General features: G+C 43.7%; 3 protein-coding genes and 1 long non-coding RNA gene across 4 annotated transcripts; 2 read left to right on the top strand and 2 right to left on the bottom strand.

Moving 5' to 3' along the window:
• Positions 1-25: 25 nt before the first annotated feature.
• Positions 26-4,321, top strand: LOC115735818 (rop guanine nucleotide exchange factor 1). The gene is made up of 5 exons (XM_030667239.2): positions 26-588; positions 988-1,104; positions 1,235-1,773; positions 3,154-3,507; positions 3,690-4,321. Exons 1-5 carry the CDS (start codon positions 312-314, stop codon positions 4,104-4,106), a joined length of 1,704 nt encoding a protein of 567 aa, XP_030523099.1. The 5' UTR covers positions 26-311; the 3' UTR covers positions 4,107-4,321.
• A 479-nt stretch (positions 4,322-4,800) lies between these two features.
• LOC115735577 (F-box protein SKIP23) lies at positions 4,801-7,036 on the bottom strand. Its single transcript, XM_030666879.2, has 2 exons — positions 5,724-7,036; positions 4,801-5,331 (listed from the first exon to the last, which is right to left on the bottom strand). Exons 1-2 carry the CDS (start codon positions 6,882-6,884, stop codon positions 5,299-5,301), a joined length of 1,194 nt encoding a protein of 397 aa, XP_030522739.1. The 5' UTR covers positions 6,885-7,036; the 3' UTR covers positions 4,801-5,298.
• On the bottom strand, positions 4,801-15,552 carry LOC125312809. Its single transcript, XR_007196880.1, has 2 exons — positions 15,313-15,552; positions 4,801-5,056 (listed from the first exon to the last, which is right to left on the bottom strand). It is a non-coding gene; the product is annotated as an uncharacterized LOC125312809 (long non-coding RNA).
• LOC115735575 (F-box/LRR-repeat protein 10) lies at positions 7,293-10,171 on the top strand. The gene is made up of 4 exons (XM_030666874.2): positions 7,293-7,561; positions 7,847-8,052; positions 8,183-8,276; positions 8,577-10,171. The coding sequence occupies exons 1-4, from the start codon at positions 7,379-7,381 to the stop codon at positions 10,044-10,046; spliced, it is 1,953 nt and encodes a 650-aa protein (XP_030522734.1). The 5' UTR covers positions 7,293-7,378; the 3' UTR covers positions 10,047-10,171.
• Positions 15,553-15,626: the final 74 nt, after the last annotated feature.

Below are 15,626 nucleotides of genomic sequence, written 5' to 3'. Positions count from 1 at the left end.
AAACTTTCAGCCGAGAGAGAGAGAGAGAGAGTACCTAACCTCGCACAGTGCAGCGCCATTAACAACAATCATTCACACTTTTAGAGAGAGAGAGAGAGAGAGGTGTGCGAGCTTTGTCTGCTTTTTCCTCCATCGCTCACTCCACAGTCCCCACTATCATTACCACGCGAGCTACTTTCTCTCCGTGCTTCTGTTCCGTTTCACGTGTTTCGGCTTCTCTCTCTCTCTCTCTCGCTCGCTCGCTCGCTCGCTGCGAATGCGCGACTGAGATCTACTACCCCTCCCCCCGTCGCCGACAGATCTCCCCGACAATGGCGGCCACGTCGTCCGACGACGATTGCGACCGGCAGAGCGAGGAGCGCTGCGGGAGCTACAGCTTGAGCGCCGACATCAGCGAGTCCGAGAGCTGCAGCAGCTTCTCCTGCCACCGCTTCGACGGCGAAGGCGCGTCGAGCTCCATGGCCTCGTCTCCTCGCCCGGCCGCCTGGAACTTCAGCTTCCCGGCGACCGTGATGGCGCCGGTTATCGGAGGGAGAGACGTGGTGCTTTGGGGCGAGAAGAGAGAGAAGAAGGATGGTGATTTGTCTGGTAATGTTTCCGGCTTATATTTTTGGTAATGCTGGTCAATAGGTGAAGGACGCTAGCCCTGTAGTGCTTAATTTGTGGTTTGCTCGTCTAATTCCGACAATGCGCCTCAAAATATTCCCGATTAGCGAGTTCCTTGCGATGAAAAATGAGAACAAGGTTTAACCGTTTAAGGATAAGATTTGCGGCTTTTGGACATCCTACAGTATTTTCGCAGTATTCTCTCTGTCTTTTCTCTTTTCTTTTTCGCATTTCTCTAAGTATTCTGGGGTTATGGGATGTCTGCGTAATTTATGATTTCTTTTGTAACCTGGCCAGAACAGAAATTTGTTGCTCCTTGCATCAGATTTTTCCTAGGTGCTGGTTATTTGGACTTTTATTCATTTTTCTTCGGCCTTCCAGAAATTGAGATGATGAAGGAAAGATTTGCTAAGCTGCTTCTTGGAGAAGACATGTCTGGAGGCGGTAAAGGAGTGTGCACTGCTCTTGCCATCTCAAACGCCATAACCAATCTCTCTGGTAACACTCCCTGCTTAAATACTTTTAATTTTCTATCGGGGTAGTTCAATTTTTATAGGGAGGATATGCGTGCGTGCGTCGCAGTTTAAGAAATCCTTCTTGCTTAGAGCTATATTGGACTGGATTGCAGCTACTGTCTTTGGTGAATTATGGAGGCTAGAGCCTTTGGCACCTCAGAAGAAATTGATGTGGCACAGAGAAATGGAATGGCTCTTATGTGTGAGTGATTCCATTGTGGAGCTTGTGCCATCGATACAACAATTCCCGGGTGGGGGCACATATGAGGTCATGGCAACTCGTCCTCGCTCTGATTTATACATAAATCTCCCCGCTCTTAAGAAGCTCGACGCATTGTTAACTGGCATGCTTGATGGGTTCTCTGAGACGGAATTTTGGTATGTTGATCGTGGGATATTAATGGACGATGGTGACGACCATGATAAGAATTCGTCTGGCATGTCCAGTGGTAGGCCGTCCATTAGACAGGAAGAGAAATGGTGGTTGCCTTGCCCGAAAGTGCCATCTAATGGATTATCTGATGAAGCTAGGAAGAGGTTGCAGCAGTGCAGGGACTGTGCGAATCAGATATTGAAGGCAGCTATGGCAATTAATAGCAGTGTACTCGCTGAAATGGAGATTCCTAATGCATACTTAGAAACATTGCCCAAGGTACAACTATCTTTTACCTATTGGAGCGACAAACATTTAACGAAACTCGACCGTCCAAAACGTGTTTGCTCATTTTATTTATTTTGATTTGTTAGCCAATATTGTTGTCCAAGTGATAGGCATGTGCATTAACATGCATATGGTAAACCTTTTTGTGCTGCTGCTTGGCAATAAATAATCAAATCTTAAAAGTACGATGGAAAGCCCTGGAAGGCTGTTGTGCCGAAGTGAGTTGCTTGTAACATTTTTGCTCAAATACCTGGATGACTTTTTGCCTTCTCTGCTGCAATATGTTTCTCCATTAAATGCCATTTCATTTGACTAACTTGTTTCCTTGCAACTCGGTGTCTGGCCATTATATATGCCCTCTTAATGGTTCCATGGGTTCTTCTTGGTAATAATTTGCATCTCGTTCTTCCTATGCGATTTTTTTTTGGGTCGGACTTCCTATGCATTTTGAAATAATCATTTTTCTAACTGTAAAAATGCCTTTTGTTGCTCCACACATGATGCGCTTCATTGAATATGTCATGGTCGGTCTAGTTCCCTGAGCATCTGATTTCTTTGAATTTGGGATATAACTTCCATGTTGCAAAAAACCTGAAGGAAAAGATTTTCAGGTGTTACGAACGAAAGAATTCCTATGACAGTTAACTTGACCTGCTTTTCATTTTGGTCACTATAAGAATGCCATCACGGTTGCTCTAGTTCCTCGAGCATCTGATTTCTTTCAAGGTGGTGTCCAACTACCACATTGCTAAAACGTGAAGGGAAAGGTCTTCGGATGTTATGAATGACAGAATTTCTACGACAGTTACTTCACCTGTTTTTCGTTATGGTAATTTTGATGTATTGAATCTTTTGTTCATTGTTGTCAACGTTTGGGACTAAAGGCCCTAGTAGTTTTTTCTTTGTTTCTTTTTGGCCAGGAGTTTTCATTACGTATTTATCTAGCACAGTGTAGCTACTAACTAATAGAATAAGATACTCTAGTAAACGTGCATTTTCTTCTTGTGTTTACTTTTAGTAAATGTTCTGGAAGGGAGGACGTTTTTGCTTATTTTAGTGCGATAACTAGATCTTATAGCCATATCAAATGCATATTACTAGTAAATAATTTCTTATCAGCTTTTAGTCCTTTGCTTCACTTAAAAATCACTTAATGTGACATTGTAACTTTATTTGCCAATCTGAATCCATCCTGCATATAAGTTAGGTGCGAGGAGAGTGACCATGCTACAGAACTGAAGTGTGCAGTGAGGGAGAGAGAGATTAGGCACAAGGAGAGGGGCTGATAATACAGAAGTGAAGGTTGCACAGAGAGAGATATTCAATTTTCCTCAGTGGTTTAGCTTGACTATAAGCTTTCTCTCCTTGCAGAGTGGAAAAGATTGTCTGGGCCATATTATATACCGCTACATTACTGCCGAGCAATTCTCCCCCGAATGTCTGCTTGATTGTCTCGACTTATCGTCTGAGCATCACACCTTGGAGGTGGCTAACAGGATTGAGGCGGCGGTCCATGTCTGGAGGCAGAAAGACCAAAAGAAACATATAAACCGCACAAAATCGAGGCAGTCATCATGGGGTGGTAAGGTTAAAGGGCTAGTTGCTGATGGTGAGAAAAATCATTTTCTAGCTGAACGAGCAGAGACCCTACTGCAGAGCTTAAGGCTTCGCTTCCCTGGCCTTCCCCAGACTGCATTGGATATGAACAAGATCCAGTATAACAAGGTATATTAGCTCATCGCGATCTCATCTTCAGATTGCAATTTCCTGTAATTAAGCATTTACGATGTGGAAGGTTAGTTTATTATCGCATGCATGCGACTTCATGCATCCGCTTGATGACTTGTCTATATGAGCACGGGCTCTTCCAAATTGGTTGATATTTGAAATGGTTTGTAATCTTGCAGGATGTTGGCCAATCAATTCTCGAAAGCTACTCAAGAGTAATGGAGAGCCTTGCCTTTAACATAATAGCAAGGATTGACGATGTCATATATGTAGATGACACCACCAAGAGATGTGCTGCAGTAGAGTCAATGCCCCTCTTTAGCCGGGGAGGTCTAGGTTGTCTTCCCATTCAGAAGAGGATGTCTCCCAGTCCCTTATCGATCAAGCACACACCTTACGGCTCTCCTTTTGCGACCCCATCTTTCTGTTCCTCTCCTGCAGGTGGAAGTCCAGGAAGGATGCCCTCGTCCACAAGCAGGAACAATCACAAAAAACATGATAAGAAACCCGTGGGGGCGGAATCCGAAAAGGTGTGGTCGTATGCTGGAAATATCAGCGCGAGGTGGGCTTCTGGGGATGCACCCGAACGAGATTGATGATGTGTTGTTGGGTCCATATGCTGCAAATATTAGCGGCATGCGGTCGTGGGATGGGTTTTATATTCATTGAGAAGTAGAGCAAGCGAGGTGTATATGTGTTAGGAGTAAATGAGTAGAGAAGAGGTGATAATGTTTTAGAGTTTCCTAGTATCATGTTTTGGGAAAATCACTCTATTGGCCTATGAAGATCAAGGAACCAGGCATCTGTGAAATTCTATTGGGTTGCCCATTTATCTTTGTGCTTGAGAGAGAGAGAGAGAGAGAGATTCCCCGTGAAGGTGCCGAAAGTGACAAAAAGGGCCCTGTTCATATGAGTTGCATGTACACATTACTTGACCTCAGGTCGTATGAACTGAATCTTCCAGTGGTAAAGACGGATGGGTACATGAACATAAAGATTCAAGAATTCCTCCCAATAGAAAATGCACGCTCCATTGATGAAAGCCACAATCCCTTTGACTGAAGTTTGTGACTCACGAGATTATTATTTCTGTTCGCGAAATTATTATCCAACCCTGCCTTGGGTAGGTTGTCTGTCGTCAAAAGGAGCAAAATAGAACCGATACCAGTTCATAAACTTCTCGACTGTACAACAGTGGTCATAGCCGTGCAAACGATTCAGGCAAAAGAACTCGCTGGCAAGAGTTTGCCCTATGATGGTGCTTTGGCAAGTGAATGACATCCTCGAAGCTTAGGAAAGACCTTGAAGCATAACGCACATTAAGAAAAGCATCCATAAGCGAATACACGGGGTAAAAGACAGTCACAAGACCATACTTTCCATAGCTTAAAAAAAGAATGGCCTTCCCAATCTATGTACACTGAACTGCTCTCTCTGCCTCTGCATCAATTAACATAGACGGCAGGCTCTAAGGAGCAGAGAAGCAGTATTTCCCGTTATTCCGTCTAGCGACATCCTTAATAAACAGTCAAATATATAACAAGACCTGTGCAGAGATGCAGGTGCTCTTGGTGGATCCGAGCATTAAGCTCATAATCAGTTATTCAGAGGATGTGTTGTCACCTAACCAAACCACCTTATTGCCTTCATTCGGCGTGGATAGGAGTTGCGTTGGTTCCATGCAGTGAGCTGAATAAACCTCTCTAGTCCTTTCTTACTGCAAATATTCATGTACACTGCCGATTCAACTGCAGCATCACCCCATATCCAAGAAAACCAACCTCCGCATTACGCTGCCAGTGTTTCCAATTGATTTTGAACCTGAGGTTATCACCAAGAAAATATTAAATAGTTTATAGAAAGGAAATTTGACGAAAATGTTCACCAAAATACGCTTTATCAGGCACGAAGCCAACTATGATAAAGCATGTGCAATCTAATGTTAAATTCCAACATTTTCTTCCTGAGTAGATATAATCCATGGTTTCCCTTCTGGCAGAAATTTAACCAATGCCCGCAAGGAAGTAGCTTCGACATACTTTTAGAACACGATGATGGAATGTAGCATCAGAATATGCGACATAATACAGGAAATCTCTAGTGTGCTCCTATATGGATTCCTAGGACTGACCAACTGATAAGTCTAACAATGATGAAAAGATTGGATGATTATGAATAGATAATAGAAAGATTTTCAGCAAACGAGTGCTCACTTCGGAGGTCCTTGAAGCAATCCAATCCGGAGGTGGCCAGAACAACTCCGAATAACCTGCATAATCTTCTAAAGGTCCAATGATGCCACTATCCATATCATAGACACCAATCTCAGGGCTCTTCAAAGCTCTTTCCACTTCCCAGTTATCCGCAAAAAATATGCAATTCCCTTTACAAGGCCTTAAATCTGCAGCTGAAGCAGAAAATGTACAATCATCTCCCAGAAACAACACCCTATCCCCTAAATCTTTCACCTCGTTCCATTCCTTCTCTTCTCTGTCCAACTTGTAAACCTTAAACCTGACTGTCCTCTCCCTCATAAAGTAATCAAAATTCTCTGGTAACTCTGCGACTACACCATCATGATCGTTCTCCGCATCCAAGCTCAAATACATATCGACCAACAGCAGTTCGCCGACAGATTCCACCAAGAACTTCTTGTCACCCCCCCAGTTTGATTGCGCAATCAAGGTCACACCCAAATCCAACCCGACAACCACAGTCCTCCCAGTGCCATCGACGGCATAAAACTCCCCCTTAAACAATATCACGTCGTCATACGGCGACGGCATGTCCTGAATGATGGACCACCGTTTTTCCCCAGATTTAAACATGGCTAATTTCCCAGACACGTGAATCGTGAGCAGGGCAAAATCATTTCCGCTGTCTAAACACAAAAAAACAACCTTCTCCATGTACAGATGACCATCATTACCACAAGGACGATAACTCATGTACTGCAACACATACTCGTGCCCTAACTCCAGCACGTGCAGATTCATCAAATCCAAAACTCTCGGAAAGTCCTCAGGGAGAGAAGTGAATGGACACCTGGAGAGGGGGTTCAGTAGATTCATGCTCCGGGGGACGTCCTCCTTGACTTTGAGCAGCCACCCGCTGGGGACGGTTTGGTCGCGGGTCCGGGGCACTCCGAGGAGGAAGATGGTGCGCCTGGAGAGGTGGAATCCCCAGGCCGCGTCGGAGATCCCGTCGTTCGGGAGGATCGGGAATCGACCGCGCCGGGAGGGGCTAGGGCTCGGCGCGACCGAGGAACGCCACGAGGAGCAGACGGATCGGAATCGGAGGACGTCGAACTGCGTGTCGAGACGTCGCGCGATGAGTTCGAGGAGGTCCTCGGGCATCTGGCTCCATTCAGCCATAGGAACGAGGAGCGTAGGCCCCAGGATAATCCCAGGAAATTGAGCAGGATCGGTGAGAAAATGCGAGAGAAAGTGAGGGAAAATCTGCCGGGAACATCTACCGGTGATTGGATTTCGAGCTACGGAAGCACTTGCAAGGAAACGTGGATCAACGTGCGCGTTTGAGGGATTAAATACATTTTGCACCCGTCCCTGTACTTCTACGGTTTTTCCAATCAACCCCCTAAATGATAGCTCTCTTCTTAATTTACCACCACAATAACATGTGTGAAGAATAGATCCAAGCTTAGAAATGATTGGGCCGGACCAGGCAGGGGTTGGGCTTCGGCTTGGGCCAACACCTTCTCTAGATCGGTGTCGTCACGCAAGCTGTCTCCCGAATGCTGCGAGTTGTCACCATGTGAAACGAAATCGGAGAAGCTCATCTCATTTGCTCATCGGAACAAGATCGAGCGATAACATCCGTTTTCCTTGCAAGCACGAGAGAAAGACAGATGGGGGAGGTGGAGGAGGAGGAGGCGAGCATGGTGGGTCTGGACCAGCTTCCGTCGGCTCTACTGGCGACGATAATGGTGAAGCTGGACGTGTCGTCGATCTGCTCCGTCGGGTCCACATGCAAGACCTTCCGCCACTGCGCTTCTCACGTCCTCTCCTTCATCCCCACTATCCATCTCCTGGTACGTTCCCACTCTCTCTGTCTCTCTCTCTGCTTTCTCTGTAGCCTGGCTCGATTTGGGGGTTCTTGACCAAACCCATTGATCTTAATGTTCATAATCTCACGTGGCGGTTCCAATCTACATAGCGTGATCGCGAAATTGAGGAAAGAAATGGAAGTCTCGGACTTGCGATTGTGGGAGAGATCAGGGGACCAAAGATGGATCGAACTTATGAAAATTGGTTTTTACTTTACTTTTTTGGTCGAAGTCGAACTTGTCGATTTAGTTGGTGGGCTTCTGTTTCAGGAGATCGCGCCTTCTATCGAATTGCTGCGGCCTCTGTTGCCGCCGAATCCTCTGATGAGGAGCTTGAAGATGGACTGCGATCGACTCAACGATTCGGCCATAAGGTTATTGGTTAGGCCGTCTTTGCACGAGCTTCATCTCCACAACTGTGCGGATTTCAGCGGCAAGCTGCTTTCCGAGATAGGATCGCAATGCGGGGACCTAAAGTTTGTACAAACAATCTGTCTTTAATTTCTGTTTGCGCCTGCGTCTGTTGTCGGTTATGGTTAATTTAGCTATATGTGCAGCTTGTAGAGGATTCGCTTTTGTTAACTCTGTGTTATTCATTTCATGGAGGTCTCTTTACTTGGGTTCTGTTGCCGAGAATAGAGGGCGAGCTCTTCATGTTTCCGATCTCGAGGAGTTGTTGAGTGGTTGCACACAGTTAGAAGTGAGCTTCATATTCTTGAATCATCGGTAGACCCTTAATGCAAATATTGCATAAATTGAGCAATTACTATGGTCAATTAATGATGTGTTAGATTCTACTTCTTATTTACCCTTTTAGCATGATAGAGTCTGAGAAAAATCGTCATGTAATGACCGCTTCGTATCTCTGTGTTTTTTTAAGCTACTCCCTAGATCTGGCTGATTTTGTCGCCTATTACGAGTATATAGGTTCATAGTATAAGCTGCTGTCTTCAGCTAGTTGGTTTGCATCACTTATGTGTATGCCTTTCTTGGCTTGCAGGCACTGTTCCTCATGTTTGATGTGTCGATATTTATACGTCATAATTTTGCTCGAGCCTGGGCATTAGCTTCAACAAAACTCACTTCTCTCGAAATCGGCTATATCTCGTCAGTGATGATCACTGAGCTTCTGCACCCTAATCTGGAACCGCCACATATTCAGCCATCGGTGCTTCCTAGAATTCAAAAGTTAAGCCTTTCAGTGGACTATATCACTGATGCTATGGTCGGAACTATTTCTAGGGGTCTTCTGTCCCTTACCCATCTGGATCTTCGAGATGCACCGATTATTGAACCGAGACTTACATTTGACCTCACTAACTCTGGTCTTCAACAGATTAATCAGCATGGGAAACTGAGGCATCTTTCACTTGTCAGGAGCCAGGAGTTTCTTGTTACTTATTTTAAACGAGTTAATGATCTTGGGATCCTACTGATGGCCGATAGCTGTGCAAACATGGAAAGTATATATCTTGGTGGCTTTTGTCGTGTCACTGATACAGGTTTCAGAACAATCTTGCATTCGTGCTCGAGCTTATGCAAGCTGAGGGTTGCTCATGGGACTTTATTAACAAATCTGGTGTTTCATGACATCCGTGCGACTTCACTCTCCTTGACCCATGTTAGCTTGAGATGGTGCAATCTTCTGACGAATCTTGGTGTTAAAAATTTGGTGTCAAATGTGGATTTAAGAGTTCTCGATCTCAGGGATTGTAAAAGTCTTGGAGATGAAGCTCTGCGAGCCATTGGAACTCTTCCAAAGTTGAAAATTTTGCAGTTGGATGGTTCTGATATTACCGATATGGGGTTGTCGTACTTGAGATGGAGAGTGATCACTTCGCTCACGTCGCTGTCTCTGAGAGGCTGCAAGAGACTTACAGACAAAGGCATATCACTTTTGTTCGAGGGCTCCTCTAAGTATGAGCTGCAAGAATTGGACCTATCCAACATCCCTAGCATTTCTGATGACGGAATCTTTTCATTGGCAAGAGCTCGTCTTCCAATTCTTGAACTCCGCTTGAGACAATGCCCCCTCATTGGCGACACTTCGATAATGGCATTAGCCTCTATGCAGGCTCGTGAAGAAGGGTGGCAAGGGAGTAGGCTGAGGTTGTTGGATCTGCACAATTGTGGTGGCATTACCCAACTGTCATTTAGGTGGTTGAAGCGACCTTATTTCCCGAGGTTGAGGTGGTTGGGACTGACGGGAAGTGTCAACAGGGATATGGTAGATGCTTTGGCCCGGAGTAGGCCTTTCTTGCATGTGGCATGTCACGGGGAGGAGCTGGGGGCAGACCCATCTAATCGCTTGGATGATTCATACATGCGTGAGTATGAGGACTTAGACGAGTTTGAACAGTGGCTGCTAGGAGGAGAGGACAGCGGTGACAATGATGATGACAATGACGATGTTGATGACGAAGATGTCCCAATGGAGGTGGCTGAATTTGATGCAGAGATGGAAGAGTGACTCAGGATACTGTTGTTGTACGATATGTATTGTTATTTAGTTGTGCTCTGTTGCTCGGTGAGCACTGAATGTACATATCGGAACTTGTTTATTGCAAACTCCTGGTAGGGGCGTGCCGTTTTGCACTCCTTTTCCACTACCAGTTGATGACTAGCTGCATATGTGCTGAAAAGTGTATTACATTAACGAGTGGCTTAAGGCATTTGTTCATATAATCTCTATTTGTTTGAACTTGCGGAGTGTATCCTCTTTCATACATGTGACATTGTCATTCCTGCGAGATCGCTTCCACGGTGAGTCGCCAATGATATTTAGTCCGAGTCCTTTAATGTGGTATTGGACATAGCAATCAGTGCAACGTCACAGTTCCTAAGACATGGGAATTTCTTCCTTGTACTGCTGGGTTCGGAAGCCAGACTGATCTGATTCTGAGCGGACGGATAACTGAGAGGAAGAACTGGTGCATGGAGAGATCTCATTTTCAAAGACATTTGTCCCACTCTAATGTTTGTGGTACCTCATATAGTCTTCCGGCAATGTATTGTTGTTTGTGGTCCCGCGAAGGAATCTTGCTTTTTAGAACTCGACGAACCAATCCATACGAATCTCACACTTGCAATGCTGTCTTGTCTCGAGCCAATTGCCACTAGGTTGAAAGCTCTTGCACTTTGAAAGGCGAAGAGGAATGAGGTCATCCTGGGCCTTTTGGGACGGGATCCCCAAACTTACCCGGGCGTTCTCGTATTCCGTTTGCAAGTACCTCGGCGCCTCTCGAAAAACTGCTAACGCTGCCGAATTGAATCTCCAGAGTCTCGTGTTGAGAAGACCAACGACTGCGTTCGACTCGATTCGAACAACTACTTAACCATTTCGGGCGCCGCTAGTGTCCCTCCTTAGTAGGAAGATACGTGCGCACCGCCTTTCGGGCTAAACCTTTCTAGCTTTAGCGGGAAGGCCACAGAAAGTGATGTGGTCTCTGCCTCTTCCGATGCAGACAACCCAATCCCAATCGCGGCATGGTTGATCATCAGAGCATTGACCCGCCGAAAGAGATTCAGAGAACGTCTCTGTTAATGTTAAAACTCGAGTATTGGAGGGCGCGTGTGTATGTTTTGCTCTGGCTCGGACATGAACGGCCCAGATTCGCAGGTTTCTTTCTTACACGCTCGGCTGGTCCCAAATTTCCAGATGTGATGGCAAAGAATTAACATTAGGACACGATCTCCATGTGCAGAGATGGACCGGTGGGCCATTTGGGACATATGTGGGCCCGAATTTGGAATGTGGAGGGCTGTAGTGTAGTGGGCCACCCACGTTTCTTCCCCCGAGGGGGGGAGGGGTTGGTTGTTTTACGAAATAAATAGAGCTATAATATACTATTTTCTTCTTCTGTAGAAGCTAACAATGAATTCACGTACGATTGCTTTTACAATCTTAGTTTATCGTCGCCGTTTAATAAAATCCTATATATTATCATTGGTCAAATAAGGTACGTTCGATGAATTCTCCTTTTCAAACATTTGTGTGAATCTTAACGCGAGTTTTTATTATGTGGTAATTTAATTTCTCGATATATTTATTATGCACGCAAGAAAGAAATTAATGTTACGAATTTTTTTTAACAATTTCTGCTACTCATGTGTCGAACGAGAGATTTTAAAATAATATTGAGAGTTATGGCGGGTATAGTGTCGTAATATACTATTTTTCTTCTTCTGTAGAAGTTAACAATGAATTTACATACGATTGCTATTACAATCTTAGTTTATCGTTGCCGTTTGATAAAATCCTATGTATTATCATTGGTTAAATACCGATCATGTGAGTGATTTCAAATATGGTACGTCCGTGTTCGATATATGGTCAGGAAGGCGTCTACATTCAATGAATTCTCCTTTTCGGACATTCGTGTGAATCTCGACGCAAGTTTTTATTATGTGGTAATTTAATTTCTCGATATATTTATTTTGCACGCGAGAAAGAAATCAATGTTACGAATTTTTTTTTTTAACAATTTCTTGTCTTGGCTCCCCATTATGTGTTTTGCTTGCTAAGGTTTCGTTTGTTTTGCGAAAAATGGGATAATTCGAAAAATATTTTTCTAAAAATAGACGCTTGAAATAATTAATAAACGACAAATATTCTCATTATCGACAACAATTTATGTCTCGATATTTTCGTAAACGATGAAAATGCTTTTCGCCTGTTCATTTTTGTATACGATATAAGCAATCATTTTATGAAGATATTTTTCAAATCATTCATTTTTCGCGAAATAAAACCTATTTTCCCAACAAAAAAAAAATCCTCCATAGGCATAGATATTTAGATTAATTTTTTTTAGCATGCCACTAGCTTGATGATTGTTCTGGCTTTCCGCTTGCTATGATCATGCAGGATAAGATAATGATTTTCTTTTCCCAGCAACTAAGTTGGGCAGAATAACTAAGATTAGTTTAGTCTTAACACATGAATTCATGATTAATGTCGAATAAAAATAGTCGTCCTACTCCTAGCCCTAGGTGACGTCTTCATGGTCTCGCGGCTGCCCCCATTTGCTCGTACTGGAGAATCAACCGAGAATAAACCTTCCGTTGCGAAAGCATATGCTCTATTCGGGTCCATACAACGTTGTGCCGTGGAAATATGCAAAACTAGGAGCTAGCTCCGTTTTGCGTACGACGGTCTCGGCATTTTTTTAAAATATTTAATTGTACCGTCTTATTTACGAGATAAGCACGAAATAAACCTCTAATCGCGTGACACGTGAACGGCCTATTTGGATCGATGCAGGCCGCAAAGCGTTGAGTTCAATGCACCTTAGCTAACATTGACGATCCTATTTTAATTGATGTGCATCTAGACCCGGGTAATTATCTTCCATTACTTTTAGCGTTTACGCGGAATAAACGTGGCGTACTCGGAAATTTGTTGTTGCGTATTGTCAATCCCCGCTTGCGTTGGATGTTTTTTCGTCAAATGCCGACGGAATGTTCCGTAGCCGTCTCCTTTCGTAAATCTATATGTTTGCGAACAATATTTACATTTTACATTATATTTACCTTCGCCTTCATCACGTACCTTATCGAAATGTAGCCACAAGTCGGATGTATTATCTCGGCCCTTCCGTTCCGGCTCATTTGCCGTTGACGTTTCTTCGACATCGGTGGGAGGATGAAGACTTTCTTGTGTTGGGATGTGCTCGACATTCGGAATTGGGACATAGTTGATATTATCGTCGTTGTCTTCCCAACATGTATACTCACGAGGATCATATTCGGGAATGGGATACTTGGAATCTCCCATAGCCATCTTGCCCTTCTCAGCATTTACGCTTCCACTTGCCATTTTTGAGAGAATTGATCGGAAATTCGATTGAGAGAATTGAATCGGGATTGAGAGAATTTGAGCGATTTAAGAGGATTTGAGAGAATTTGAGAAAATTTGAAAGAATTGTTGAGAGAATTTGTGAGAAAAATGAAAGAGAGAGAATAGGTATTTATAAGCAAAAAATAAAAATAATTCAATTTTTTTTATTTAATGGCAACGGCTCTTTGGGCCAACGGCCCAAAGAGCCATTGGGTTTTGGGGGGGGGGAGGGGGAGAGGGGGGGCGGGCCCGGCGTGGGGCAAAGAGCCCAACCACTGTCATTTTTTTTTTTCCGGGCCGGTTCCGGTTTGAAACCGTGGGCTCGGTCAACGGGCTGGTTCCAGGCCACGGTTTCAAATGGCCACCTCTAGCAATTGGTATTCTGCTACTCATGTGTCAAACGAGAGATTTTAAAATAATATCGAGAGTTACAGCGGGTATAGCATCATGATGTCACCATTCTTGGATTAGGACAACGATCCATTGTTGAGACGCTATCTTGAGTACACTCGTGACGTTTGACGAGCTCCTCAGACCGGGAATAAAGTGGGAACAGACCCTTCTAGTACGACCATGGGCGTCCCCTTTTATGATCCGAAACTTGTACTACAATCAAACCAAACGAGCGAGAGCAGTACGAGCCCGAGTTGCTAGGCTAGCGAGAATTGTTCCGTTTTGGAACTGTAGCCTGGAACCAGCCCGTTTGCAATAAAATTTTTAACTCGATTAAGTTAGGTTTGAACGACACGTCCGACGTAACTTAAAACTAGATCTCAAAAGTGATGTGAATATGTTTTTTTTTCTCTCTCTCTCTATTTTTTTTTTTTGTTGATTGTCATGTTCATACATAGTGAGAATCTGCAACTAACCCAGATTTATAATAATAATAATAATAATAATAATAAAAGAGATCTTCCTACGTAATTCGTGCTCTCATTACTTGTCTTTTGAAAACCCTACCCTCTGCATTCCGACTGTCTCAATACTCCGAGAGATTATTACGTTCAACCCGCAAAGATGGATCTAATCACCAATGTTTCAAGCGGATCTACGTCCCTCTAGTTGTTACGGCATATAGGTAGAAGCTATGTTGCAAACTACGAAGCTGGACTAAGGTGCTAAGTATCTCTAATTATCGCTGTAATTAAGGTTAGTAATTTCTCAAATATAGTTAGTAAGTTTAAAAAGTCAATAAACAAGGCAAATAAGTAAAATAAGTCTGATGATTATTGCCAATGAAATTGATCGTGCGAGTGACTTCAACACGGCACGCCCGGGTTCGATGTATGGTCAAGACAGCGTCTTTAACGTTCAAGTTACTCAACTATCTTGTCAATCTCAAACTTGCTAATACTGGCTGGAGAGGTTTACGGAATATATGTGTGTATAGAAAGATATTCAAGCTTACTACGAAGGGTAATCAGTTCATAATAAGTCGGTTCCCAACTAGTGAAATCGGGAACTGGCCTACCTAGTTCTGGACCAATCCGAGAACCGATTCGGTACGGTTTACGGGTAGGCCCAGGAGTCGGTCGCGATACAAGCCAAATAGAAGTAAATAAAAAAAAAAAAGGCCCAAGAGAAGTGACACACAGAAATATCAAATTCGAGCGAGCATCCATATTGTCAATCGTTCCAGCATAGATTAAGGTTTTTGTGTCCTAAAAAAGTTTTAACATCTTCAACCATAAATAGTCGCAGATGTGAAACTTCGGCAAATCACAGCAAAGTACCCAAAGAAGGGAAGGAAAAAAAAAAAAAAACAGAAACTAAAACCTTGTCCACAGCTAGGACCCAGTAAGCTCCATGCAAGACAATCTGATAGCGAGAGAAGCAGCATTTCCCTGTTATTCCGTCTAGCGACATCCTTAATAAACAGTCAAATATATAACAAGACCTGTGCAGAGATGCAGGTGCTCTTGGTGGATCTGAGCATTAAGCTCATAATCAGTTATTCAGAGGATGTGTTGTCACCTAACCAAACCACCTTATTGCCTTCATTCGGCGTGGATAGGAGTTGCGTTGGTTCCATGCAGTGAGCTGAATAAACCTCTCTAGTCCTTCCGTACTGCAAATATTCATGTACAATGCCGATTCAACTGCAGCATCACCCCATATCCAAGAAAACCAACCTCCGCATCACGCTACAAGTGTTTCCAATTGATTTTGAACCTGAGGTTATCACCAAGAAAATATTAAATAGTTTATAGA

The sequence above is a fragment of the Rhodamnia argentea genome, chromosome 11 (genome assembly GCF_020921035.1).
Source record: "Rhodamnia argentea isolate NSW1041297 chromosome 11, ASM2092103v1, whole genome shotgun sequence".
In the NCBI taxonomy this organism is placed as follows: Eukaryota; Viridiplantae; Streptophyta; class Magnoliopsida; order Myrtales; family Myrtaceae; genus Rhodamnia; species Rhodamnia argentea.
This window is presented reverse-complemented; position numbering and strand designations above follow the sequence as displayed.